Source organism: Equus przewalskii, unplaced genomic scaffold (assembly GCF_037783145.1).
Source record: "Equus przewalskii isolate Varuska unplaced genomic scaffold, EquPr2 ChrUn-6, whole genome shotgun sequence".
Classification (NCBI taxonomy): Eukaryota; Metazoa; Chordata; class Mammalia; order Perissodactyla; family Equidae; genus Equus; species Equus przewalskii.
Window position 1 is genome coordinate 674,382 of NW_027228754.1, and position 27,689 is coordinate 702,070.

General features: G+C 37.2%; 1 protein-coding gene across 7 annotated transcripts in view; it reads left to right on the forward strand.

Annotated features, from left to right (window-relative positions):
* ATF6 (activating transcription factor 6) overlaps positions 1-27,689 on the forward strand; it is a 200,976-nt gene that overhangs the window by 12,674 nt on the left and 160,613 nt on the right. For all 7 annotated transcript variants that reach the window (XM_070608318.1, XM_070608322.1, XM_070608324.1 and 4 more), the window contains exons 4-8: positions 1,506-1,593; positions 3,546-3,652; positions 8,636-8,765; positions 9,597-9,800; positions 16,032-16,252. In XM_070608318.1, coding sequence (XP_070464419.1) covers positions 1,506-1,593; positions 3,546-3,652; positions 8,636-8,765; positions 9,597-9,800; positions 16,032-16,252 — 750 coding nt within the window. The remainder of the gene's footprint in view (positions 1-1,505; positions 1,594-3,545; positions 3,653-8,635; positions 8,766-9,596; positions 9,801-16,031; positions 16,253-27,689) is intronic.

The window sequence follows — 27,689 nt, forward strand, 5'->3', positions numbered from 1 at the left end:
AAGAGCCAGAGTATATAAGTAGCAATATGTTTCACTTTACATAAAATGGGCCTGTTAAATTTCCACCCAGATAGAATCCTTATGCTATAAAAGATATTTGACATTTTGGGCTGAAGACTGAGTGAGAAGCACCCCTAAAGTAGGTCATGCCCCCTGTTGCACGTGTTCAAGTACTGCCAGCACTCAGGCAAGGCTCAGTGCTCGATTTACCGAGGCTGAGAAAGTTTAAGGATGTTTTGGTTGCTGAAAGTACAGGGCTGCTTAATTTTTTGATATGTAGATTCAAATAAGAGAAGAAAAGCAAAGGACATTGATTTGCACAGTGTTTCCTTCATGATTTAAGTAGTTTCTTCTTTTTTTTTATGTGAACTTCTACACATTCTCTTTTTATAACTTGCAGCAGTTTTTACTCACTTAAGGGAAGTTTCCCTTCTCTCCTGCAGTTACATTCTCTGTAAAAATAAATGACACAGTAGACATTTTGAACTGATAATGTTATTCTGGAAATTATTACCAAATAGTTGTTAATAATTACTAGATTAATCTTTACTTTTTGCCTAAGGCTTGCTTGCTTTCTTGTTGATGTTCTGTTATCTGTTATGTTAAGTTGATACTGACTGCCTTTTGACTTTGTTGTACTGTTTATATATTAAGTTTACTTCCGTTCTTGTCTCCATAACTCCAGGTGCTTAAAATAATAGTTGGTAGCATCTTGATCTCAGACTCATGTGAGGGCTCTGAAATCTTGTGGCAGTTCTTTATGTATGTATATAGTTTAAGATAGTCATTGAGATGATCCAGAATATGCTTATATTTAAGTAAAAAAAATTTACCATCTAAATAAAAAGAAAGTAAGTGTTCCTCTAAAAGGTTTGTTGACCCTGTTTGAGAAACTTAGTTTTCTTCTAGGATTAAACAAATTTTAGAAATTTTACTTTAGAGATTTGTAAAGTACAGAACAGTAGAAAAAAGAAGAAAATTACCCATCTTCCTATGGATCTCTTCCTTCTCGCATAACCATTTTAATATTTGGTCTATTTGAAGGTTCAGTTAAAGTCTCTTTATGATTCCTGCATCTCTTTAGGATACATCTATATTCTTTCTGTTGTGTAGAGAGATGATGTTGTAAATACACATTTGCTTTGACCTGTTTTCCTTACTGGCAATGGGAAAACTTATTTTGCTGGATCTCCCTTAAAAAGATGTATTTTGTGACTCTTGTAATGATCTGTTCCCATTGGAAAGAATGAGACCAACTGAATCTTCTAGATGTTGAATCCATTACCTCCTTCCTAGTTGTTACTGTCATGCTTCATGTAACTGAATTGGTTTATCTCTGTGCTATCCAAGATGTATTCTCAAGATGAACAAATTGACTTAGAAAATTATTTTTGCTAAGTTGGGTAATAGTGGTTATATTATTTATTGCAAATTGTGTTCGACAGTTTGATTTCTAGATGTATATATTTTATTCTAATATTCTTTTGCTGATTTGACACCTACAGGAGAACAATTTTGATAATCTTGACTTTGATTTGGATTTGATGCCTTGGGAAACAGGCATTTGGGACATCAACAACCAATTCTGTACAGGTAATGATGTATTTCTTTGGTAGAAACTTTAAACAGATCCGTTTTATTTTATAGTTTGATAATAGTCAAAATTAAGTGGGGTTACTGGGCTACTTTGATGAGTTAAAAAATTCCAGGAACTATATATTCTACTTCTGGTGTGGCACTGCATACATAAATTTCTTGTCAAAGTGGATATAAGGAATTTCATAGTTATGTTTTGGTCGCATAATAAATAAAGAATTTTTATCTGAAATACTGATTTTGAATTATATATAGTATCTGTTTAAGAGATTAACCTATCTGAGAACCAGACAGAACTTAGGGACTCAGAGGGAAGATGCTTGGGGTTCCCAGAACTTAGGAACTTGGTGTAGGGGTTCCATGCATTTGAAGTACATACTTCTGAGGAGGGGGCACTACCTGCCTGACACCGGTATCGTTAAGGGGGCCTGAGGAGGTGGGTTTTGGGTATGCTGAAAGAAGCTGGAACCTGGAGCAACTGTCACTTCTGCGATGAAGCTGATGGGAGGTTGAAGAAAGCCCTGCTGCCCTTCTACTTTTTAGCATCCTTCTAGTATCCCCTGTTGGCAGGAAACCAGCTGGAACATGTATTAATCATTTGCATCACAACTCTAGGAGGTGGACTTGGAGCCGAGAGACAGTGGGTAAACAACCAGCACATTCCCCGTCTGAATTGCAGTCCTCCCCACCTTGCACTTCCTAGTCCCCTCGTTTTATGTGTTTATAGATCTTGCCTGTCTTTCCTCATAGAATATGGGCTACGCAAGCCTGGTGTTCTGGTTACTATTGTTGTGTAACAAACTTCTCTAAAACTTAGTAGCTTAAAGCAACAATGATTTTATTGTACTCCTGGAATGTATGGGTCAGGAATTTGGACAGGCTGCACCATGAATGGCTCGTCTCTGCTCCATGAGGTCCAGACCTCAACTGGGAAGATTTGAAGGCTTGAGTAGCTTGACATTTGGGAGCTAGAATTATCTTAAGGTTTCTTCACTCACATGTCTGATTCCTGCTCTGGAGTGACTTGAAGACTAGGACTGCCGACTAGAATGCCTACACGTGGCCTTTCTGTCTGGCTTGGCTTCCTCACAGCATGGTGGTCTCATGGTAGTCAGACTTCGAAAGCTCAAATGTGAGTGTTCTAGCACGCAAAGTAGAAGCTGCATTGCCTAATGAAACTCAGCCTTAGAATTCGCATAGCATTTCTTCCATACTCTATTGATTGAAGAAGTCGTAAGCCCACCTAGATTCAGATGGAGGCGAAGTGGACTCTACTTCTTGATGAGGCAGTGGCAAGATCCCGTTACAGAGGATCATGAGGGATGGTAGACATTTTGCAGCTAACTTTGGAAAACACAGACTGCTGCAGAAGCGTTCCTTCCCCCATTCCTACCCTTTTATAAATTTGATACCTAGGAACACTGGCTGGGCTGTAGTTGCTCAATAAATTTTTATAAATTAATAGTTCAGCAGATAAGAACATTTTTGTGAGTTTTAATGTCAAAAATGCTTTCCAAAATAATTCTTTTCTTTTTCTTATGTTTTAAAATTATTTTCTGGGGGGAATCTATAATGTTTTGCACATGGTATAATATTCAAAAGGTACAAAAGGTCTATAGAGTAGAGAAATGTTTCCTTCTGCTCTTGTTCCTCAGCCAGCAAATTCTGATCCCCAGAGACAACCACTGTTACCAATTTCTTATGTTTATTTTTCTAGAGAATTAGTGTAGATGTGAGTAGATATATATGTATACACATATATAATTACACAAATGGAAGCGTACTAGATACACTGTTTTCTGCATCTTGAATTTTCACTTCATGAAATATTCTGGTGACCTTAGCTTCTACATGATTGAATTTTAAGAGTAGATTTTACCTTCTTTCTTATTCATTTTGTCCTGAGTTTGTATTGTCCAGAGAGAAAGTTTTTACTCCATGTTTTTCAGTTAAAGATATTAAGGCAGAACCTCAGCCGCTTTCTCCAGCCTCCTCAAGTTGTTCAGTCTCATCTCCTCAGTCAGTGGACTCTTACTCTTCAACCCAGCATGTCCCTGTAAGTAACCAATCTTTTACAGTGATTTTGGTCATACTGCTATCTGGAAGATATGTATATGGGGGAGGCAGTTAACATCTATTAAGTTCTACCATGAGCCTTATTATCTCATTTAATCCAGAGGAAACTGAGTCCTGAGGAAGGGTCTTGGGGGAGCTAGAAAGTTGTTAGTCTTTTTGTTTTCGCCCTCCTTCCTCTGTGCTCTTGTCTTCATAATTTCGTTGTTTCATTATACTTTACCAGTATCCAATATTTTTTTTGTTTATTGGCTTCTTGTCTTTTCTCCCTGCTCCCCTCTCCACCCTCCCTATTAGAGTATTCTTTCTTTGAGGAGGTGGAAGACTGTAAGATGGTCTGTTTTGTAACTCTGTAGTCATGGAACTTAGAATGGCCTCCTTAGTTCAGGAATGCCTAGCACTACCTTTTGAATAGGTTTGTTCTCCATCCAGACAAAAGCTCTGAGGCCAGGAAAAGGAAGTACCAAAGGATTAAGATACTTTTTGGAACAAGAAAAGAGAAAATATAAGAAGAAAAATGCAAATTAACGTTTCAGTACATTATGTCTGCTGTGAATTTAGGTATCTTCATTCTGGGAGGCTCTACATCTAGTCAATTGCTAAATCCTGATGATTCTATCCATTTAATGTCTCTAGGGTTCATCTTCTCTGCCCCTGCTAGGGCATCATCATCTCACCTGGATTAAGTCAATAGGATTTTAACTGGTCTCTCTGCCTCCTACCTCCCTGAACCTTTCTTAGCAGGGGAATCTTCAGAGAGAAATCTTTCAAAATCATGAATTTGATTGTGTCAGTCTTTTGCTTAAAACCTTTTAATGACTTCCCAACTCTTACAAAGATGAAATTCAAATTCCCGGTGTACCAGGCCCTCCATGATCTGCTCCTACTCACCTTTCCAGTCTTGTTTCTCACTTTCCCTTCCTAACTTCGCACTCCCCTTAGCTTTCACTCTGCGAGAGTTCCTAACTGAGAGCTCTGATGCAGTCCACTCGTTCAACAACTGTGCTAAGCACTGTTCCAAACACTGGCAGTGAACAAGAGCAGCGAGATCTCTGCTACAATTTTAGGTTTTTGCACATGCTCTTCCTTCTGCTAGGAATAGCCCCATTCTTTTTCTCCCCTTGGAAAACTCCTATTCATCCTTTAAGTCTCAGTTCAAAGATTACTTCCTTTTGGAAGCTTTGCTCTGATTGTTACTATTGGAAGTTCTCTGCCGTCCTACAATTTCTCCAAACATTTTATTTTTTAAAATTTAATTTCCCCCTTTGCCAAAAATAAGTATTTTTTGAGGAAGTTCTTGAAAACTATCTAAAAATATCTTGTTTCTCATCAGACTTTAAATTTATTAATTTATTTGTTTATATCAGTTTGGACTCATGGTTTCCTATTTGACTCTGCAGGTTATAATCCATTACTGTAATTATTGATTCTGATTCTTATGTTGTCCTGGATTTGGCCAGTGCAAGTCCCTTCACGCTGAGTCCTGTGTTCTTTTAAGGTGCTCCATTGGGCTTTGACACCCTACATCAGGCTGACCCAGTGTGGATGCCCTTATCACCCTGCTCTGACTCCCCATGCCCATCTGACCTTCTCCCCCTACCACCCTTGAACACCCCCACTACCCGCCTTGGGATCTGACACTGCACCAGGCTGCCTCTCTGCATGTGTGCTGATCCTGCCCTGCCCCATCTAGTGGCTTTAGGATCAAATTATTCAGGAAGGAATATTTTCTAAGTGACTGTTAATACATTATTTTTCATAGGTTTTATTTTTAATGTTTACATCTCCGATCCATTTGAAATTATCCTGGTATATGATGTGAGATACAAATTCAATTTTTGTTTTCCTAAATGACTATCAAAAGGATTGTTGCAGTACCCTTTATTAAAAAGCTCATCTTTTTCTCACTGATTTCAATTTTGTGTATTTGTTTTAAATTTATGGGAATGGTATTATATTAGATGTCTTTTTGTGTTTCTTTTAAAAATCAGCACAATATTTTTTTTAATATCGACTCCTATTGCTCTGTATACATCAATCTGTTGCATCTAACTGCACAACGCTTGAAGTATATGTTTAGTATGTTTTACCTCCACTGCAGTGAATGTTGTCAGAATGTCCCTTTGTGGGCCCGTGTGAGAATTCCTTTGGGATGTTATGCCTAGGAGGGAATTGCTGGGCGTGTACGGATGCTCAGTTCGACGAGTCCTGCATGTTGCTCTCCCGGATGGCTGTGGTAGTCTGCGGTCCCGTCAGCAGTGCTTGAGGATCCTTGTAACTTCTCTTCTCTGCTAACGCTTGGCATTACCTGGCTTTCTAATTGTTGCCAGAAGGTGTAAAGTGTTTTCTGTTGTTTGTTTTGTTTTAATTTGTATGTCTTTGCCTACTGATTGTTTTCAACCTTTCTTTTCATGTTTATTGGGTTCTTGGGTGTTTTTCTTCTGTCGTTTATTCCTATCCTTCACCAGTTTTTCTACTGAGTTTTTATCTTTTCCTTATTTATTTGCAGGAATTCCTTGTGTATTTGAGATATTAAACTCTTGTTTGGTTTAGACAGTGTGTATATCTTATTCCTTCCTGTTATTTGTCTACTAACTTTGTAGTCTTAATTGAGTAGACTGTCTTAATTTTGAATTAGATTCGTCTTCTTTTTCTTTACTTTTGGTTTATTTTTGAAGTTTTACTTAAGAAGTCCTTCTCTACTTGCAGGCAGCAAAGATATTCTCCTGCGTTTTCTTCCAGTAACTATATGGTTTACCTTTCACATTTAGATGTCTTAATACCTTTAGAGTTGACCTTAATATGTGGTGTTAAGTAGGAGTCTAGTTTTAATTTTCTCTGTGTTTATGAACCAGTTTTCCCAATTGTATCACCTTTATAATTATTCTGTTAAAGAATATTATATATCTCTGTTACTCAAATTTTCTGTTATGCTTCTGAGTTTTCTTCATATAAGTCCTGGCATTTCTTAGAAAATTCATTCCTAGGTATTTTATAATTGTTATTAGAATTGTGAGCAAACTTTTTTTTTTATCTTCTGTGTGGTTATTAATACAGTATCTTCATAGTGAAATATTTTTTCAGTTGGGTTTCTTATATGTGTTCCAAGCAGACAGCATATCACTTTGCAGACAAAGGCACTTCTACTATTTATTCCTTTTATTTTATTTTCTAGTATAATTATGTTTGCTAGCATTACAGGAGAAAGAATTATTGTTCCTTGGCTTGACTTTAATGGTAATACATTTAGTATTTCACCATGAAGTATGACATTGGCTATATAATTATGCATAGCTTTTTTTAATGTTAAGGAAGCATCTCTCTAATCCTTGTTTTCTTGGACTTTTATGAGGAATATTCACTGCATTTTATCAGATACCTTTTAAGCATCAAAGGCCATGAAGATAATAGTTTCCTCCTGTGTTATCTTGTACTCTTTGTTTTTTCCCAAATATATTTATAATTTATCTCATATATACTTTAGAGTTATATAGTATATAATATATAAAATAATTTATATATATGTAATATTCTCTGTAAGATTCATATAACATAGCTTATGGCTACATGCTGAGTAGGTGTTAAGGATGAAGGAATGAAGCAGTTATTCTCACCAGCATGACAGAGAGTGACCATTTCTCCCCTATTCTCTCTAGGTCATTGAAATTTTTTCTTTTCTGATGATCAAAAAAAAAATATTTTCTAGGGGCTGACCTGGTGGTGTAGTAAAGTTCATGTGCTCTGCTTCAGTGGCTCAGGGTTCACAGGTTCGGATCCCAGGCGTGGACCTAGCACTGCTTGTCAAGCCACGCTGTGGTGGCATCACACATAAAGTAGAGGAAGATTGGCACAATGTTAGCCCAATGACAATCTCCCTCAAGCAAAAAGCAGAAGATTGGCAACAGATGTTAGCTCAGGGCCAGTCTTCCTCACCAAAAAGAAAAATAAAATAAAAAGAAAAATTTTCTTTTAAAATTGCCTTTGGCTATCATTTGCTATTTCCTTCAGTGAAGTGGCTGTTCCTGTTCTTTGCCCAATTTTGACAAATATTTTCTTCCAATATGTATCTTTTAACTTTGTTTATGGTCTGTTTTTCATTATAAAGTATTTTTAATTATTTGTTCAAATCTATTTCTTTTTCCCTTATGGCTTCTGGATTTTTTGACTTAAGGAGGCCTACATCATACTGAGAGTAACAACTGTTCTCTTAACTTTTCTTTTAATACTCTTATAGGTTATTTTGAAGATAGTATGACGTGTGTATGTATGCTTATTCAATTATTATAAATAACGTCTTTTTGTCTTGGAATTAAAATGTGAGCTTTACCTTATGTTAAGTTTCTTTATGCTAGCAAAATGAGACAGATCCACTGAATATTAAACGACTTTTGGAAAATATTAATATTATCTTTATGTATATATCTATCTCTCTGTAGTGTCAATTCACGCATGAAAGAAAATAGCCCTGGTACTTTCAGTGTTTTTCTTTCAAAACATTTGGGACAAAGGCAGTGTTAATAAATAGAAAAGGATAAAAATAGTAAGAATTATTTGCTTTTGAGATTCTCATAAGACTGAATAAGAGATCATGGGGAAAGGATATTGGCATTTCAACTGTAGCCTTAACACTGAATGTTTGTATGACTAGGAATCAAGTAAAATATAAAGTTTGTGGAAGGAAATGTAGAAGCAGATCAGATCAGTGATCCATATCTTTAATACACGAGGATGACATAGACATACTTTGCATTTTGGGTTATTTTTTCCTTTAGTGTTGATGGATAGTGTTGATTTAGCGATAGTCTCAGTGCTTATATATAGTTTCTGATACACCACATCTTTGCTTTGAAGTGGTCTTGAAGTGTTTCTCTGTTTATATATGGATCTCGCCTCTCTTTCTAAGCAGTTTTCTGCTCAAGGATTGTATTCTTCTGCATGCATTTGTTTGTGTTTTGTTTTGCTGCAGGAGGAGTTGGATTTGTCTTCTACTTCCCAGATGTCTCCCCTTTCATTGTATGGTGAAAACTCTAATAGTCCCTCCTCAGCAGAGCCACTGAAGGAAGATAAGCCCATTGTTGGTCCTAGGAACAAAACTGGTATTACTCCATCTCCTAACTTCTGTTATTTCTGTTCTAGACTGAGCTTTGGTTCCATTTCTTAAAAGAAAATGTTGGATTAAATGTATGTTTATTAAGCTGGCTTACTATTTTTAAATTAGTGGATCTATTTTGTTTGTTATGGATGATTAATGTGGAAAGGAAATGGAAGAAATAATCTTTGGTTGCCTTTGTCTTTATAGGTGAAAACTACTTTAAAATTGACTCAGGCCCTCATCATCTTCAGCAGAGATTTCAAAGTTTCAGTTAAAGATATTGAATGTGTGGGCCATTTGGCTGTGACATTTGTTACTTCGTTACCTCATTAATCTCTAGGCTTTACTCACTGATTTTAGTTATTCTCTTTACCAGCTCATGTGTCTCATTCCCAAAGCTGCAGCTTGGTCAAAAAGGAAGACCTCAGATTAAGGACTTTTCTTCAGTTCATTAAGATATAGAGTAGCTATGCTTAAACTCCAGTTAAAGATAGTTACTCAGAGGTGAAGATAATGTGTAGAGAAAGGTATATGATAGAATCTGTTTTCTGTGGGGCCAGCCCTGTGGCTGAGTGGTTAAGTTCAAGTGCTCTGCTTTGGTGGCCCAGGGTTTTAGCTGTTTGGATCCTGGGCACGGACATGGCATCGCTCATCAGGCCATGCTGAGGCGGCATCCCACATAGCACAACCAGAGGCACTCACAACTGGAATATACAACTATGTACTGGGGGCGGTTTGGGGAGGAGAAGGAAAAAAAAAAGAAAAAAGAATCTGTTTTCTAGGATTTGCTTAATTGCCTTCAGATTAATTTATGGTTTGTTTGGTTTTTCTCCAGAAAATGGACTGACTCCAAAGAAAAAAATTCAGATGAATTCAAAACCTTCAATTCAACCCAAGCCTTTATTACTTCCAGCAGCACCCAAGACCCAAACAAACTCCAGCGTGCCAGCGAAAACCATCATTATTCAGACACTACCAACACTCATGCCATTGGCAAAGCAGCAACCAATTATCAGTATACATCCTGCACCTGCTAAAGGTACCTAAGGGAAATCTGAGGCTGCGTATCTTTAATTGGAGGGCACTGAGGCTTGTCATATGATGTGTTTTAAATCAGGTTATAATTTTGAAGCACTTGCTGTGTGTCAGGAATTGTCCTTGGTTCTGAGGATATTGCAGAGTTGACTAATATGTGGTTCCTGTCCTAACAAGGGAGATGGCTATCTGGATCAGTTACATCTAATACTTTTTTTTTTCAGTATTAATTATGAAAACACCTGTCTCTAAAGCTTGTGGTTTTATATAACCACTTGTAATGAAGAAGAAAATCTGGGAAACTTTCTTGGTGACATTTTATTCTGAGATTTTTGTGTTTATGAACTTTTTTGTTTTTAAGGAGAGGTCAGTATTGAAAATAATATGGTTCATTTCAGGTCTAATAAGGGTGTTTTGGCAATAGAATCAGGCTCTTAATCCCTGAGGAGGTGGCACGATTTGTAAACATAATCTTGTACAGGGTCTTAGGAAGAGACCTGAATTGTCTTCAACTAGTTAAGAATGTGTGTGTTTCTATATATTAGCCACCAGATGGCCTCACTTACTTGATTCTACAAGAGCTTGAGGTCAGTATTCAAAGAAGTTCAAGTTTGAGGATTTTGTACTATTCAGATATAGGAATCATTTGCACATAGAGATCTCTTAGGCAGATTATTCGTCATTGTGCTCATCCTGATAGGTGTACACATGAGTAAAGGAAAACCTGTGCAGCATTCTTTCCCTGGATTTAGCTTGTTGGCACCAAGTAGGACTAGGTGTTAATGGGGTATGGGTTGTAAATAAACACCAACAATTACATTTGCTTTTATGACTGTATTTCTAGCTATGGATTGTTAGCTCATTTCTTTGGAGCATGGTTTTAATGAGGACAAGGTCATCAGTTTGATTTCCAGGTACTCTGTTAGCTTTGTTCTATTCCGTGTTCATAGACAATATGACACTGATGAAAAGAAGAACTAGGTGAGAGACTGGATGGATCAGTGAAAATCCATTAGTCAATCCCTACCAAACAAACCAACCTGAAATTCCTGCCCTCTCCATACAGGGTCAAAACTGCTGCCTTTTTCATGGAAAAATAGCAGTCCTGTTGAATGGATATTCTTGTGGTCTGTGAATGGATGTTAAGTGTTCATGAACTCCTTGAAATAAGATGCGAGATTTAGTGTATGTTCATATGTAGATTTTTGTAAGGATAGTCTCTAAAACTTTCATCAGAATCTCAAAAGGGTCTATGTTTTCCCAAAAGCTAAAAATTTAAACTCGTGAAGAACGTCATTATAGTTCTCATAAGCTATTAAAACACATGTATAAAAAGTGAAAGTCTGACATTAGTAAGATTAGTGTGTAAAGCAAGAGGTATTCCTAAATTATTTAGAACTTTAGTGCTTTCCCATTATCTGAAGATAGTACTTATTTAGGGGGAGCATATGCTAATACAAGGCACTTGTCTGTTTTTATAGTACAATCTAGAGAGGTTATTATAACGTATAGATTTAAGTGTATGTCTTCGTGGCCGGCCCCGTTGCTGAGTGGTTAAGTTTGTGCGCTCTGCTGCGGCGGTCCAGGGTTTCACTGGTTTGGATCCTGGCCGTGGACATAGTGCCACTTGTCAGGCCACGTTGAAGCCATGTCCCACATGCCACAACTAGAAGGACCTGCAACTAAGATATACAACTCTGTGCCGGGGGGATTTGGGGAGATAAAGCAAGAAAGAAAAAAAAAAAGATTGGCAACAGTTGTTATCTCATGTGCCAATCTTTAAAAAAAAAAGTGTATGTCTTCCACTTACTTGAGAATGGAGAGGGAGGAAGATGGCAAATATAAGACATGCAATTTACAGGTAATTGATGTACGTATCAGTAGTAAATATTTGACCATTAAAAAAGAAGTAGTAATTCTTATAGGATTAAATTCAAATTCTCCAGCTTAGAATGTAAAACCCATCGTAGTTTGGCTCAGTTTAGTATTCTAAAGTTTATATTATTATTATCTCTCCTTTCTAGAAACCCCTACTTGTAGCCCAACTAATCTGGCCATTGTTCCTTGAATTCTCTTGTTTTTCCTAGTTTCTTGGCTTATATCATTCTAACTGCCTGAAATAACTTCTGCCTACTTCTCCATCTAAATCTTATACATCTGTTAAGACTGTTATGAATAGTGCAGGTGAGAGATGTTGAAAGCCTGGAATATCAGTGAAAATGGAGACTAGGATAGAGAGTAGAGATGTTAAAAAGCGTGGAGTCAGAGGACTTGGTACTTGGATGTTGTGGAAGTGGGGTAGAGGATAGAGAGGAAGGTATCCTGTCTTGGGCTTTTTGGGTAGATGATAGTGCAAATCGTTGAAATGGAGTATAGAGGTAAAATAACCTGCCCCAGGTTGTTCTGCTAGTGAGAGGTGGGGGGGTCAGAACTTGAGCCCAGGTGGTCTGGCTCAGAGTCTATGTAATTAATCACTGTGCTGTATTGCCTCTAAAAGAATGCTGAGATGTGGTCCTTGATCTCAAGAATTCTGCTGTCTAATTGGGGAGTTTACAGATTTACATAGTTAAATAACAGTAACTATGAGAACTAATGATTTAATAATACATGCAAAGCCTTTATGGAAGCTATTATTATACAGAAGAGATTAATTATAATGATAGTAGTAAATAATGGCTAGCATTTAAGCTCTTTCTGTGTGCCCGACCCTGTTCTAAGTGCTTAAGTGTGTTATCTTATTTAATCCTTACATCAACTCTGTGAGGACAGGTGCTATTATTATCTCCATTTTATAGATGAGAAAATTAAACACAGAGAAATTATTTACCCAAAGTCACACAGTTACACTATTTTAGACACAGTAGGCATTCCATAAATAGTTGAGACAGAGTTGGAAACCTTTGAAGAAAATTCGAAAGGAAGAGCTGACTCCCACAGTCAGTGCGTCGTACACAGTCAGAAGTGTCCAGTGTTGAATCCAGCCGTGTTCCATGAAGGGGGAGTTGCATGTAATGCCAAAGAGGATTTTGAGCGTGCTGAAATGGATAAACAGCTGTTTAGTATGTCCTTTTTAACCGTTTCCACACCAAGAACAGTAGTGACTCTGTTCAGCTGCTAGCTATTGAAGGTCCCAAACAGTCCTTTGCGTGGTATTTTGTGATCTGGTGAGGGTCTAGCAGGTTGGTGTTGAGCAAATTGCCATGAAAGTTTCTGGTTCTTTTTCTTGAACATTGTAGTGGAACTTTAGTTGTTTCTCCTCATTCTGTCTTGAACCCAAACGTACCTAGAATATTTAGAGGATCTTTGATTTAGATGCTGGATAATTTGAGGATAGTGGGGCACTCTGGTGTGAGAGGCTTGGTGTGCATCAGGGAACAAAAGGAGACAACAGTGGTCTGGTAGGACTTGGAGCCATGTTTGGTGAAAAGACCTTGCCTCGGTGTTGGTCCATCTTCCTCCCTCGGTGATGCAGTTCTCTCCGCAGTGAGATGGTGATAACTGAACAACAGATAATACAGACTTGGTTTATTTTTCTGAATTAGGTTTTTTTTTTTATGAGGACGATTGGCCCTGAGCTAACATGTGCTGCCAATCCTCCTCTTTTTGCTGAGGAAGACTGGCCCTGAGCTAACATCCATGCCCATCTTCCTCTGCTTTGTATGTGTGATGCCTACCACAGCATGGCTTGCTAAGCAGTGCCATGTCTGCACCTGGGATCCAAACTGGCAAACCCCGGGCCGCCGAAGTGGAACGTGCGAACTTAACTGCTGTGCCACTGGGCCAGCCCCTAAATCTTCCACTTTTTGCTTGAGGAAGATTGTTGCTGAGCTAACATCTGGGCCAGTCTTCCTCTGTTTTATGTGGGATGCTGCCCCAGTGTAGCTTGACGAGTGGTGCCAGGTGCATGCCCAGGATCCAAACCTGCACACCCTTGACCGCTGAAGTGGAGTGTGTGAACTTAACCACTATGCCACTGGGCCGGCCCCATCTAAATTAGTTTTAAAAAATCATTACAAGGCATCTGTATATGTTACCTGCCAATGCTTTAAATTTGTAACTGGAGCTAGAAGTAGGATCCTTTATTTGACGTGACTTAATTCTTTATGTTTACCACCTCCTCCATTCTTTGGAATAGTCCCCAAATTCATTGAACAGTGTTTAGGGTTTTTTGGGGCCTTTTTATTGTAATTTTTAAACTTAGGAGATGTGGAACACTACTTCTGATAATGCTCTTCTCAAAGTATGGGTTTAAGTCAGTGGTTCTCAGCCTGTAGACTGTGGACCTGGGGCATGGGTGGTGGGAGTAGGAGCCTTGGGCATTTTGTAAGGCATCTGCAAATCCATATTTGTGGCAAGCATTTTCTCTAGACTGAATAATTTGTTTCATATATCTTTGTGCTACTGTTTTTCCAGTTTTATGGCTATACTTCTGATTAATAATCTACAAATTCATTTAAAATCATTACCAAATTTTTTTTTTAAAGATTTTATTTTTCCTTTTTCTCCCTAAAGCTCCCTGTAGATAGCTGTGTATTTTTGGTTGTGGGTCCTTCTAGTTGTGGCATGTGGGGTGCCACCTCAGCATGGCCTGATGAGCGGTGCCATGTCCGTGCCCAGGATTTGAACCATTGAAACCCCGGGCCGCCGAAGTGGAGTGTGCGAACTTAACCACTTGGCCACAGGGCCAGCCCCAATTACTAAATTCTTAATAGCATTTTCTCATCATGTATTTTCTCAACCCACAGAAATTGAAAGGACAATCATGATTATCTTGGATGACCATGGTATTTTTTGATATTAACTTATATTCAGGGTGGGAACCCTTGATTTAAGTTTTACATGATGATGAGTATGTCTTTTCATAGTACCAGAGTCACTGTAATTTCTTAATAAGTGTTATTAAAAAACATAACACTTGGTCCTATGCTATTTGTTTTATTTATTAGTTATTCTCATTTGCATATATGGCCTAAGCGCATTTGTATCTGCTAATGAGTCATTTCCTCACTTTTTATGTTTTATTTCATAAAAGAAGTTATTCTAAGGGAAAATGAGAAGATAAAAATGTTTAGTGATCATTAATGCCCAAGTAAATTGTACATATTACAAGTCTATGAAATTATTTTTTGATCTTTTTTACTAATTTATAATTTGTCTTGGATAAAGTACTACTAATTAAATTCTGTTACTTTTAGTATGCTTTTTGAGGCCATCTAAAACATAAAGACTTTGAGTTTATAGAAATGTGACAAACAGATGTTCTTAACAAACAGGTGTTCTGAACCATTATTTGGTTTTTAGTTTTCCTTGATCCTTTGAAATACTGAGCTGAGTTTTACATGGGTCATGTTACATTGTCTGAAAGTATAATGCTTTTTTTTACCTTAAAGAAGAGTTATAAATATATATGAAGTTTTAGTTGCTGGTTACTGTAGTGCCTTTATTCTGCTAGATAGGCTGAAGCAGCTGTGGATGTTAGTCAAGACTTTCAGCACCTTATTAAATTGGCCAGATCTGAAAGGAAACACTCAGTAAGCAAGTAAAATTTTTAGTAGACCAGTGTTATGAATTTCATGAGTCTTCTTTAGGTTAGTGATAGTAACTCTTCTCAGATTAGCGTAATTTTAAAGTAATGTTAAATGTGAAGATTAAGGAAAGATTCTTAGGCCATTGGCGGGGGAGGGGAGTTGGTATTATCTACAGTCTACTTTAAATTACAGACTTACGTTTCCTGTATTTGTAGCTACAAACTCATCTCACATGTTTTTAACATTTTTGATATTCGTAGCCTCTTGTTCTTCTAGATAGTGAGTTACTAAATCTCCGTGTATTTTTGGTGTTGTGTGTATTTCCAAATCTTACTAATTTAAGATATGTGGTTCTTTGTGTTCAGTATAAAAGGTTTGTTATTTATAATATGAAGAATCCTTTTAGCCCTAATAAATTTCAGAGGTTAATACTTGGAGAAACCATTGCAAATTTGATATGCGAAAAAAATATGAAAATATATAGTTAATGATAACGTCAAAGGACATGAATTCGGTTGGTTTCATTAAAAACACAACAACAAAAGACACCATGAGTTTGTGCTACTCTTGAGAGTTAATTGGTGGTTTCAAATCCCTCGATGTGGTCTTACCTGTTAGATCTGCAGAAGACACCTAAGTGTTCAGCAGCTTCCCCTGCCGGAGCAGTTACGCACCTGCTGATTCCTTTTCTTTTTGCTCTGCTGCAGGTCAGACCGTAGTGCTTTCTCAGCCTGCTGTGGTACAACTTCAGGCGCCTGGCGTTCTGCCCTCTCCGCAGCCCGTCCTCACTGTCACTGGGGGAGCCGCACAGCTACCTAATCACGTGGTGAATGTGGTACCCACTCCTGTGGCGAATAGCCCAGTGAATGGAAAACTGTCTGTGACTAAACCTGTTCTACAAAGTACCATGAGAAGTGTGGGCTCGGATGTAAGTTTTAAACCTTCATGCTTTTTTAGTGCCTGATTGAAAAACAGTGTGTTTTGTTTTTGTTGCCTTGTTTTTGTTTCTTAAAGTTTGTTATATTGTGTCAGATGTGCTGAAATTATACATCCAATCTTTGGTGGAAAATTGGGGTAAGGCTGATTATGTTAGAATCTAAGTGAAAAGGTTTTTAAAAATCTGAAGTGGTTTGAGGAAAAGAGAAGTCTGCATACCTCTCTCTTCTTTAACTCCTTCTTTGGAACTCTCACCACCTACCTCAAGCCCCTCTCCCCAAGCCCAATCATATACTAGTATTTTACAGGATTCTCTCATGTTTTCTGATTGAAATATTTTTGGCAACTCCCTAGATAAGGGTCTGTAGACTACTTTTTAGTCAGGGTTTATATTTAGCTTCTGTCTTGACTTATTGAAGGGTTTCCACCACTGCATAATGATGACTTGCTACTCTTAAGAATTCTCTCTCTTAATGATTTTTTGGTGTTTTCCCATCTGTGAAAACCTTCACATTTTCTAGCATGTTGTAGGGATTTTTTGTAATTTATAAATCACAGAAAGTTTCCTAAGATCTGTTATTTCCTAAAACCAGTTATAGCACTTGCCAGCTAACTCTTGCTTTCTTCAGAAGTGATACAAAATACCTCATGTTATGTATTAAACAGGAATTGAACATCATGGGCCTAAAGTTTAATGAAATAACCAGTCTAACAGTGGATTCTCCAAAATTGTGATTGGGAAAGCAAACTCTATATGTTTTCTTTAAAATAAAAGTGTATGTTACTGGTTGTTAATATTGCTATTCCCCCTTTTCTTTAGGTGGCATACTACCTGCTTTAGTACTTTTAAAATCCTGTGAGTTATGTAAGGTTGTTTATCAAACTACTGACTAATCTGTCTACCAGAATTTATTAACTGCCACATCAGTAGCCCATTTAGTTGTGAAATTGCTCCTCTGTTGCATAAACATAACCAAGTGATCTCAATCAGCAGTATATTAAAGACCCATAACAAAGCAATGTTATCTAATGAAACTAGAATGTTGAAGTTCTACAATAATTTCCATAGTTTGTATAGGCATTGAAAACAGTGCATGTCAAGACATGAAGGAGGAAGATTAATGTTGTGTGAAAATAGACATGGATAGTGCAGGATTAGGCTTGACTATTATATTAGTTTATTTTGAGGACTAGAAAAGGTAAGCACAGTGCTTATGGCATAGTAGGCACTAATACACAGTATGCATTGCGCTTGAAGATGAAATGATATGATGCTGGGATTTGCTTTAAAATACTCTACGGGGAGGTGATGAGGACAGGATACAGGAACAAAATTGGCAAAATGTTGACAATCATTGAAGTTGGGTGTGTAATCTTCCCTTTTGGTGTTTGGGAAAATTTCTATAATAAGTAAATGAACAACAATAACGAAAATGTAAAAATATTCCATGATGTTTTCCATTAAAGAGTTGTACAACTTGGGGCCAGCCCAGTGGTATAGTGGTTAAGTTTGTGTGTTCTACTTCAGTGGCTCGGGGTTCACAGGTTCAGATCCCGGGCACAGACCTACACACTGTTCATCAAGCCATGCTGTGATGGTGTCCCACATACAAAATAGAGGAAGATTGGCACAGATGTTAGCTCAGCAACAATCTTCCTCAAGCAAAAAGCAGAAGATTGGCAACAGATGTTAGCTCAGGGTTGACCTTCCTCGCCATAAAAAAAAGTGGTACAGCCAATAAAAGAAAGAGTATACTTTTCATAGGAGACTGAGAAGGTTAAGAATGATGAAAGAGGATTATTAAAATGCTCCCTTAAAATTTCCTTTTAATGCTCTTTAAATTATGAATTTGAATGTTTCTTCTGTAATACTCTCCAAATAGATCTAACAATAGAAAATATTCTAAATTGTCTTTGTATAATGTGTTAGGACATTTAAAATATTTATTATGAAATATTTTAGATATGAAAAAGGTAGTGACTAATTAGAACTTGTGAAAAAATATAGATCAACAGTATATCACAGTTATTAAAAATATTAACATAATCTTAGTCTACGTTCATGGAATTATAACATCCCATCATGGGACAGTCCAAAGGAACACAGCTAGGAAGGGGAGGATGTCTAGAAACCATGTTACAGGTAGAGGAATGGTTTAAAGGTTGGCATGATTCATTAAACTGAAGAAGAGAAGACTGGTTCCTTCTAATCCTAAGATTCTGTGATACAATCATTGTATTTGAAAACCAGAGGAGGCCTTTTGTTTTCTTGGCTTAATATCTGAATGATGAGCATCTTAATGTTGGCAATCATCATTGTATGCCACTGACCCATTTTGTAATCTCTAAACATTTCAATTAATTATTTGTTGGTCTGTTAGCCACATATCCTTTACAAGCTCTTTGGTGTGAAAGACCATGCCTGTTCTGCTTTTTCACTCTTAGGAGGGCTCTGTAACTTTGGTGAATAATTTACTGATGAAGTCTCCATCAACATTGAGGAACTGGAGGATGTGTGAGATGAGAAAGTATAGAACCAACAAGTATTCTCTTTTTTTAGCAATATTTATTTGCTAGCGTTCTTCCTACTTTTCAAGATTTAGAGTTGACAGTATTATAAAAGAAAGACTCAAGTATTGTATGTCTAGTGCAAGAGACCTAAAGACGATTAGAATAAATTTTGTAGTCAACCTGCATTGAGGTTTTTGTGCTTATTTTTCCTTGGCCAGTACATCAGGAAGTGAGCCAAGCCTTTTCAGTATGAGTTTTCTGGTAGAGGTTTTGACTTAATGTTTATTTCAAGTAAAGAAACATCAGTCTGTCCTATCAGCTGGCCAAGCCACTCAGGAACCCAAAGTAGTTCCAGAAAGAGCTGTAGAAAACTTTGAACTGCTCATATAGTCTCCTGGGTTAGTAACTCAGTTGACCTCAATGGTGCATGTATTTGTTAGACTCAAGTCCTGTGAAATTAGGATAAATCTGAATTAGTATCAATTTGTGTTTCAAAATGACCAGAAAGAAAAAATTTTTATCAGTACTTTTTGTGCTTTTAAACCAAAATTGTGGTGAAAAAATTGTCATTCAACGACAACAAAAAGTATATCAGTCTTTTGTGGCTTTGTAATGCTGACATGGCTTCTTTTTTCTACCTTTTTTTGTTCTTTTGTTTGGCTAGTTTCACTCTCCAGAGGCGTGCTACTGCCATGAGTAGCGTTTTTAGCATACCATATTCTGCAAACTGCATTAAGTGCCACATTTTCTGTTATGAAACAGTTTGCCTGGTTCAAATTATAATCTCACTCTTCCTGCCCTTTGCTGGTAAATCTGTTCTGTTTAACTCTTGGAAACCTCACCTAAGTTTTCAAGAAATATGGCTTGTTTTTGGCTCTGATCCTGGTGGAAAAAATGAACATGGTCTCTCGTTTCAATGTAGAAATTCTCTTATGCCATTTCTTAGTAAACGGCTATCTTGGAACTACAAAGTTGCCTTCGTAGGAGAGCGTGCTTATCTTTCTTTAAAGGGCTATTGAATGTTGCCAGACATCAAACCAAGGGTTTGAAAACAGTCACTTTAAATTTGCATTGCACCTACTACTTCCACCTGCCCATCATAATTCCATAAAGTTCGTGAAACATTACAGCCCTGGTTTTAAGGCTGTGGAGATACGTTGTTTTTGTTATTGAGACAAAAGACCAGGAAGAAAAAGTGGTGAAATATTCTATATCTTCCACAGTGAGCCAAGGTGGAGCAAAAATCCTTAATGGAAATCAGTAGGTAGGAACAGTGAGAAGAAAATGATGAGGAACTAAGTCAGAATTATAATTAAACATCAGATGGGAGGCTAATTAAGGGGTACAGACGATACCAACAGGAGGCCGCAGGTCATCTTCTTAGCCCATTCAGCCCATCGAGCATCTTCCAAACTCTTTATTACCTTGCATGCTCTTTCTAATTCTTTACTTAGTGATCTTGACCCCTTTCAACCCAGTCCCTACCCTTTGGGAGTCTCTGCCCTGGGTTACTAAAGCCATCATGAGAATCTGGGTGCTGGGGGATCCCTTTCCACAGGGCTGTTGTTATTAGAACTAATGTGAAGGGGATTCCCCTGGCATGCCAAATTGGAACTTTGTGTTTCTTTTCTCTGGAGACAGTGTTACACAGTTAGATTCAAGATTTCAGGTATTGTTAGTGTTGTGAGCATAGAGTGATGTGATATGGACCCAGATGGATGCTGTGCTCCCAGTGTTTCTTTATTGCAGTGGAGGAGTGCTGAGCTTTGGAATCTGGTGCTTTTACAGTGAGCTGTAAGCAAGTCTCCTCGTTGTCCTGAGGGAGACAGGGAGACATTACCTCATCTCTCAAGGTTGCTTGTTGGAAACACAACCCTGAGAAATGGCCTGGGTAAAGAGTGGTCAGGGCCTTGTATTCTTGGCGTACCCAGGAAGACGTATAGTAGCACTACTCATGAGAGACCCCCTAGAGGAATCTTTCAAGAAAAATGTGAATTTAAAAGAATCTGTTTACAATACAAAGCAATGCAAAGAAACTCTTAGAAAAATGGAGTGTGCCCGTGTTCTATTTCAGAAAAAAAGCATAACTTCTACTGTCACTTAAGCTGCTTGTTTTATCTATAATACCCAAGAATAGGTCTTCTGTTAGGTCAGAGTGTAAGCTGAATATCCTTAAATTATGTGGCTAGTTTAGATCTAAGAAGATAAATAATGAGTAGATGCTTTTTAGTAACTAAATAATAACAAAGACATTGAGATTATGATATTTTTTAAGGCTGTAAATTAGAGGAATCCATCAGAACAAATTCAGCAGGAAGGATTAGAGATCTGAAAAGCTATCCAGATTTTAGTTAAAAATTACTTCTGTGCTGACTACTTTTTGGCTTTGTTTCTGCCAGGGACTTTGCAAATAAAAGAAAACCATGCTTTGTTAAAATGTTTGCAGTTTCCTTTTAGATGGAGGTTTGGGGCTTCTAAAAATTTATCTTGAGTAAAGATTGTGGCAAGTAATTTCGTTTGTGGTTACAGTAACTGGAAAGGAAGTGAACAGAAGGTTTGTTTTTTTCCCCTGATGTCTTGCATCAGGTTATGGCAACTTTAGCATTCTTTATTCTATATTTTTCAGTTTGTCATCTTGATAAGTTTAATAAGTAATATGTTTAAAGAGATGCTGATTTATGTCATAATAAATAATTAAATACTTCTCTGTCCTTTCTCTGATTTCCATTCCTGCAACCTGTCCCTGGAGACTCCTTCTAGGGAGATAATCCTTCTATGCCCCACATGCTTTCTAGCCATTTGGTTCCCCTGCCCAGAAGTAGTCACTCTCAGTAGTTTTTTGTGCATCCTTCCCGAGACAGTTCCTTAATATATAAGTATTTACAGTTTTACTTTCTTTTCTCACTTAATGTATCTTAGAGATCTATCTATATCAGAACAGAAAAAGCTTTCTTATTCTTCTAATAGCTGCATTGTAGTCGGTTTCATAGGGGTGCCATAAATATTTAAGACTTTTGCAGGTTTTTTGCTTTATAAACATTCCTCCATTGAATAACTTGGTACTTATTTCATTTTGTTCATGTGCAAGTATATCTGTAGAGAAATTCCTAGAATTGGAATTGGAGAGTGAGAAGGTAGGCCGTTTTTCAATTTTGATAGATATTACCAAATGGCCCTCCATAGGGGTAGTTCTAATTTATTCTTCTGCTTTCAGTGTGTGAGAGTGCCAGTCACAGGGCTTCTCAGTGCAGTCCATGGACAAGTTTCAGTGTTTCCATAAACAACTCCCTTTTCCTCACCTCACCCCTTTCCTCGCATAATTGTTTGTAATAGTTTGTGTGCATGTGCATTTGTCTAGAGAGAGAGTCCATAGTTTTCTATGTAGTCTTTTTTGATAGTTTGATTACTTGATAACTTTTGATGTAGTTTTTTTAATAGCTTTGTTGAGATAAAATTCACATACCATAGAGTTCACCCTTTTAAAGTATACAGTTTAGTGGCTTTTTAGTATAGTCACAGAGTTGTGCTACCATCACTGGTATATTTTCATCACCCTAAAAAGAAACTCCATACCTGGGACCAGCCCCATGACCAGGTGGTTAAGTTCGTGCACTCTGCTTCGGCGACCCAGGGTTTTGCCAGTTCAGACCCTGGGCGCGGACCTAGACCCACTCATCAGGCCATGCTGAGGCGGTGTCCCACATAGCACAACCAGAAGGACCTACAACTAGAATATACAACTATGTACTGGGGGCTTTGGGGAGAAAAAGAAGGAAAAAAAGATTGGCAACAGATGTTAGCTCAGGTGCCAATCTTTAAAAATAAAAAGAAACTCCATAACATCAGCAGTTGTTCCTCATTCCCCACTCTCCTCAGCCTCTGACAACCACTAATGTACTTTCTGTCTGTGTGGAATTGCCTGTTCTGGGCATTTCATGTCAATGGAATTATACACGATATGGCCTGTTATGTATGAGTTTTTTCCTTAGCATAATGTTTTTCAAGGTCCATTCATGTTGTAGCATGTGTCAGTACTTAGTCATTTTTACGGTCAAATAATATTCCATCATTTGGACATACCACATTTTGGATTATCCATTCATCAGTTGATGGACATTTGGGTGATTTCTACTTTTTGGTTCTTATGAATAATGCTGCTTTGGACATTCATGTACAAGTTTTCATAGTCTTTTTAAAACCATTTTTAATATATAAAGAGTATTTACAAATCAATGATAAAAATGCAAGTTAACCTAACAATCAAATGGATAAAATATGTGAATAGATAATTTGCAAAGGAGAGTGGCAAATTTTTTCAACAAAAGTATCAATGGCTATATATTCTTGAAGGAGTATGCCCTCCGAAAGATTACTTTTACAAATATGTGAAAGAATGTTAATTGTTAACAGAAGAGAACTTTTGACTGGTTTAAAGGTAGTTAAAAATGATATTCAAGGATTAAAAGTGTTATGGGTAAAATTTTCTGTGACTCTTAACCCTCCCTGATTATGAGTTCTAAAAGAAAGTACCCTTATGTCTTTCTTTTAACTCCCTAGTGTTATGTGTGTACTGCAACCCTGTGTGTACATGTGTATTAGACTTTGTATATGGTAATAATTTCAAATTTTAAAAAGTTGCAAAAATAAAAATAGTACAAAGAACACCCACATACCTTTACCCAGATTCACATGTTGTAAACATTTGCTTTATTAGTTCTTTCTTTCTATCTATCTGCCTGTCTATCCATCCACACATATACACGTACACAGTTTTTTTTCTGAGCTGTTTTAGAGTAAGTTACATACCTCATAGTCTTCACCCCTAAATATTTCAGTGTGTATTTCCTCAGAATAGGAATATTCTCTTACATACCCACAATACAGTTATCAACTTCATAAATTTACATTTGTAAAATACTTTAATGAACTGTCCATATTATAATTTTGTCAGTTGACCTAATAATATTTGTTATTGGATTTTTTTACCTTCCAATACAGGATCCAGTCCAGGGCCAGATTCTGCATTTAGTTGTTATGTCTCTTTAGCTTCTTTTAATCTGGAACATTTCCGCAGTCTTTGTCTTTTTGACACTTTTGAAGAATTCGGCTCTTTTCTAATATAGTTTTGATAAGTACTTCACACTTGTATTGGATTATAAATTATTTTCACATAGTCCTGTTTGATTCAATCAAAATCCGTGCAAAGTGGGCATGATTTATTCCCATTTTACCACTGAAGGAATCAATTGGTTAAATGTTTTGGCTGAGATGGCTAATATTGATAAAGCGCTATGTGCCAGGCACTTTTCTAAGTGCATAACTTGCACATACGCACTTTAAACCTCCTGATGGCCCTTTGAGGGGAGTGAGAGTCCTGGTGAAAACAGAGTAAGGAACAGACTGAGGGATCTTGGAGGAGTGTGAATTAGATTTTTATTCTTAGGCTCCATTTTTCTGCTTCTACAGTGATTAAATGAGATTTCCAGATCTTGTCTGTTTTTGTTTTTGTTTTTGTTTTTTAAAATTTGCAATCTGTGAAAATAGGAGCTGGAATGAGGGCAGATATTTTCAGTATTTCTTTAGTTGCACAGTTTATCTGAGCAGCTGTGAGGCACGTTGTTGATGGGATTAAGAATTTTTGCCTCCTCACTCAGTTTATTCATAGCTGTAGGATATTTCTTTTTACTAAAACTTAGATGTATATGGTACATTATAGTTTACAAAGAACCTTCATGTCCGTTACTCATTTGTCCTCACCCCGATCCTTTGACCTGCATGACTGAGTTGGGATTCAAGCCTAGGCCTGCCCTCAGTCCAGTGCTGCTGTCAGTACTCTGTGCTCTGTTAGCGGGGCTCTACTTTCAAGGCAGCCCTGATGCAGTGCAAACTGCAGGTTATGTATATCTTAAATGTACTGCTCCCTTTTTTCTCCCTCTACAGATGTATTCTCTTAATTTTCAAACATTTTGAGCAGGCAGTTTTAGGTCTTGAGAGACAAAGATTGATGTTTTTTGAACAATTCAGTGGTATCACATAAAACTTAGAGCATCCATATTCATGATACAGTAGTCATTGTTGTGCTGCGTGGTAATTAAGTGTACATGTTTAGCTTCAGTACTAGAACCATTTTGGTTCTGGATTGGATGAGACCTTTAGAGGATTAGTGGGGTGGCTTTAAACTCTATTCACAGCCCACAGAAAGAAATGGATTTTACATCTCTCTCAACACACACAGTCTAATGAAACAAGAGATAAGCTCTTACTACATATAAAGCATTCTGTTTTCTTTTATTCTATCCTATGCTTTTTTGTCAGTTTTTTAAGGCTGTTGTGATCTACTAAATTTGTTGTACTACCTGATATTGGGTTATAATAGTTTGAAAAACACTATTCTGGCCTAACTCCCTCTTTATTTGTTTATTTATTTATTTGTTGAGGAAGGTTAACCCTGAGCTAACATGTGCCACTAATCCTCCTCTTTTTGCTGAGGAAGACTGGCCCGGAGCTAAGATCCATGCCCATCTTCCTCTACTTTATATGTGGGATGCCTGCACAGCGTGGCTTGACAAGCAGTGTGTGAGTCTGCACCTGGGATTTGAACCAGTGAATCCCGGGCCACCAAAGCAAAACAAGTGAACTTAATGGCTGCGCCACTGAGCCAGCCCCCTAACTCTCTCTTTTTACTAGTGTGTAAATAGACCCTGGGAGAAGAAGTGATTTTTCTAAGATCTTCCAATTAATTCATTGCAGTGCTGGGACAAGAATTAAGGACACCTGACTTCCACTGTTGTCGTTTAATGACTTAAATTACTGTTACTTTTTTTTTTTTTGAATTTTCCCTTTTTATCCCCAAAGCCCCCCAGTACATAGTTGTGTATTTTTAGTTATTGGTCCTTCTAGTTGTGGCATGTGGGATGCCACCTCAGCATGGCCTGATGAGCATTGCCATGTCCGTGCCCAGGATTTGAACCGGTGAAACCCTGGGCCGCTGAAGCAGAGCACGCGAACTTAACCACTGGGCCACGGGGCCAGCCCCCAAATTACTGTTACTTTTATACAGCTACACCAGGTGTTTCTAGGGACATATGAAGCAGAGGAGTCGTTAAATGAAGGCACAGGAAACTGCTCTGAGGATCTGTTGAAGATCCCATGCACAGGACTCCGGTGCCTCCATTCTTCAGGAGGCTGGGCCCACATTGTGGCTTTCCTAAGGGCATCGGGTGGATGCTCCTGCCTTTATCTGCCAGTTGTTCTTTCTCTTCACTCAAAGATGAAATTGCAGAGGGCAGACTGGACCTACAGTCTAGCAGGGATTTTGTCTATTATCCTTTCTTACTCTGGAAATCATGCTACATGTCGGAAGGCATTCTTCATTCCATAAAAAAAAAAAGAATTTGCAGGGTGAAGATTCTTTCTTTCCCTCTGTCAATTAAATGGCTCAAGTTGCCAGAAATGAAGCATCTTTGTTTAATTTTTGGTTAGTATAAACTGGTTATACCACACACACAGAACTTGATAGAAAGCGTAAAATAAAATTTTGGCTTTCTGTCATGAGATTTTAGAAGAGTAGAGTTAGTATAAGTCAAAATTTTCCCTTTTTCTACTTTAAACAATTTTATGAGGAAAAAGGAATATTCTTAAGGGAAATAAAATATTTATTCATTTGAATATTTAAGATAAGGTTGCTACAAATTAAATTTGCCAATAATTTTAGCTGTACACGTTTTTTAGAATGTATTTATAAATATATTTAATATGCAATAATACGTTACGTAAATTAGAAGAAATGTGTAAGAAAATTTACTTCTTTTGCTTTTGTATCAATTTCAAATAGACAAAATTTATTTCTTTTTTATTTAATTGGAAAAAGTTTTTGTCTGCTATAATGAAGAGGTTAGTCATTGACAGTTTCTGCTTTAGTTCAGTTTTAAAGGAAAAGATGCAGCCAAATGAGAATGAGAACTGAAGAAAAGTGTGTAGTAAGCCAGCGATTCACCCATAGGTTATCAACACTTGATCTGGGTTGAGTTTGTGTGAGATATTGGAATGTATTTCTTAGCGTTGAAATATCCTATTTTAGTATCTTTAATTTATAGCCATTCAGGACTTTGAAGCTCATTTCTTAGCAACGTCACAGAATCAAGGGTCTAAATAAGTCTATTTTATTTGTAAAAAGAACATAATATCTTATAGTGTTTATCAGTCAGTAACTTTTAAAATTAAAAAACAAAATACAAACAGGCTAGGAATTTTGACTCTTAAATTGATCCAACCTTCAAAAAGTACTTGTCCATTTGTGAAAGTTCTCCTTTTACATGAATTTCTTGTAGTCCAATAAATGTTTAATTATGAAACACCATATTTTATAGTTTAGTGGCACTAAAGGGTGAATATTTTGCAGTTGTGGAATTGTCTCTTTCTTCTTTTTTCTTTTTCCAAAGCACAACACTTGGTAGGAGAGTTGTCTGAGGGCGGCATGATCAGAAGCAGGGACTGGCCAGCTGTTCATGCATTTCATCTCAGTCATGTTAATTCATATGATATGCTCATAGGGGAGATATGTCAATTGATTAATGGGCCAAAGTGTTGATGTTATGTTTTTAGACTGCCAGCAGAGGAGATTAAGCTTCCAGACACAAGCATTCCATAGGCCTTTGTTTTCAAACAGGCATGTAATTAAAACAACTACACAATTCACTGAGGTTAGAGTGCCATGTTGTGATGCAGGACTTCCTATTTGGTATTTAAAAGCAGTGTGGAGCTGTTGTGTAAGTAGCACTGGGCTTGGAGTCACCTGTCCTAAGTTCTAGCCTTGGCTCTTCTGTTCTCTTAACAGTGGATCAAATGGCGAGGCTTGTTTTAAAGAACTTGAAAACTATAATAATTTCAACAAGAGGAGATTTATTACATACATTATG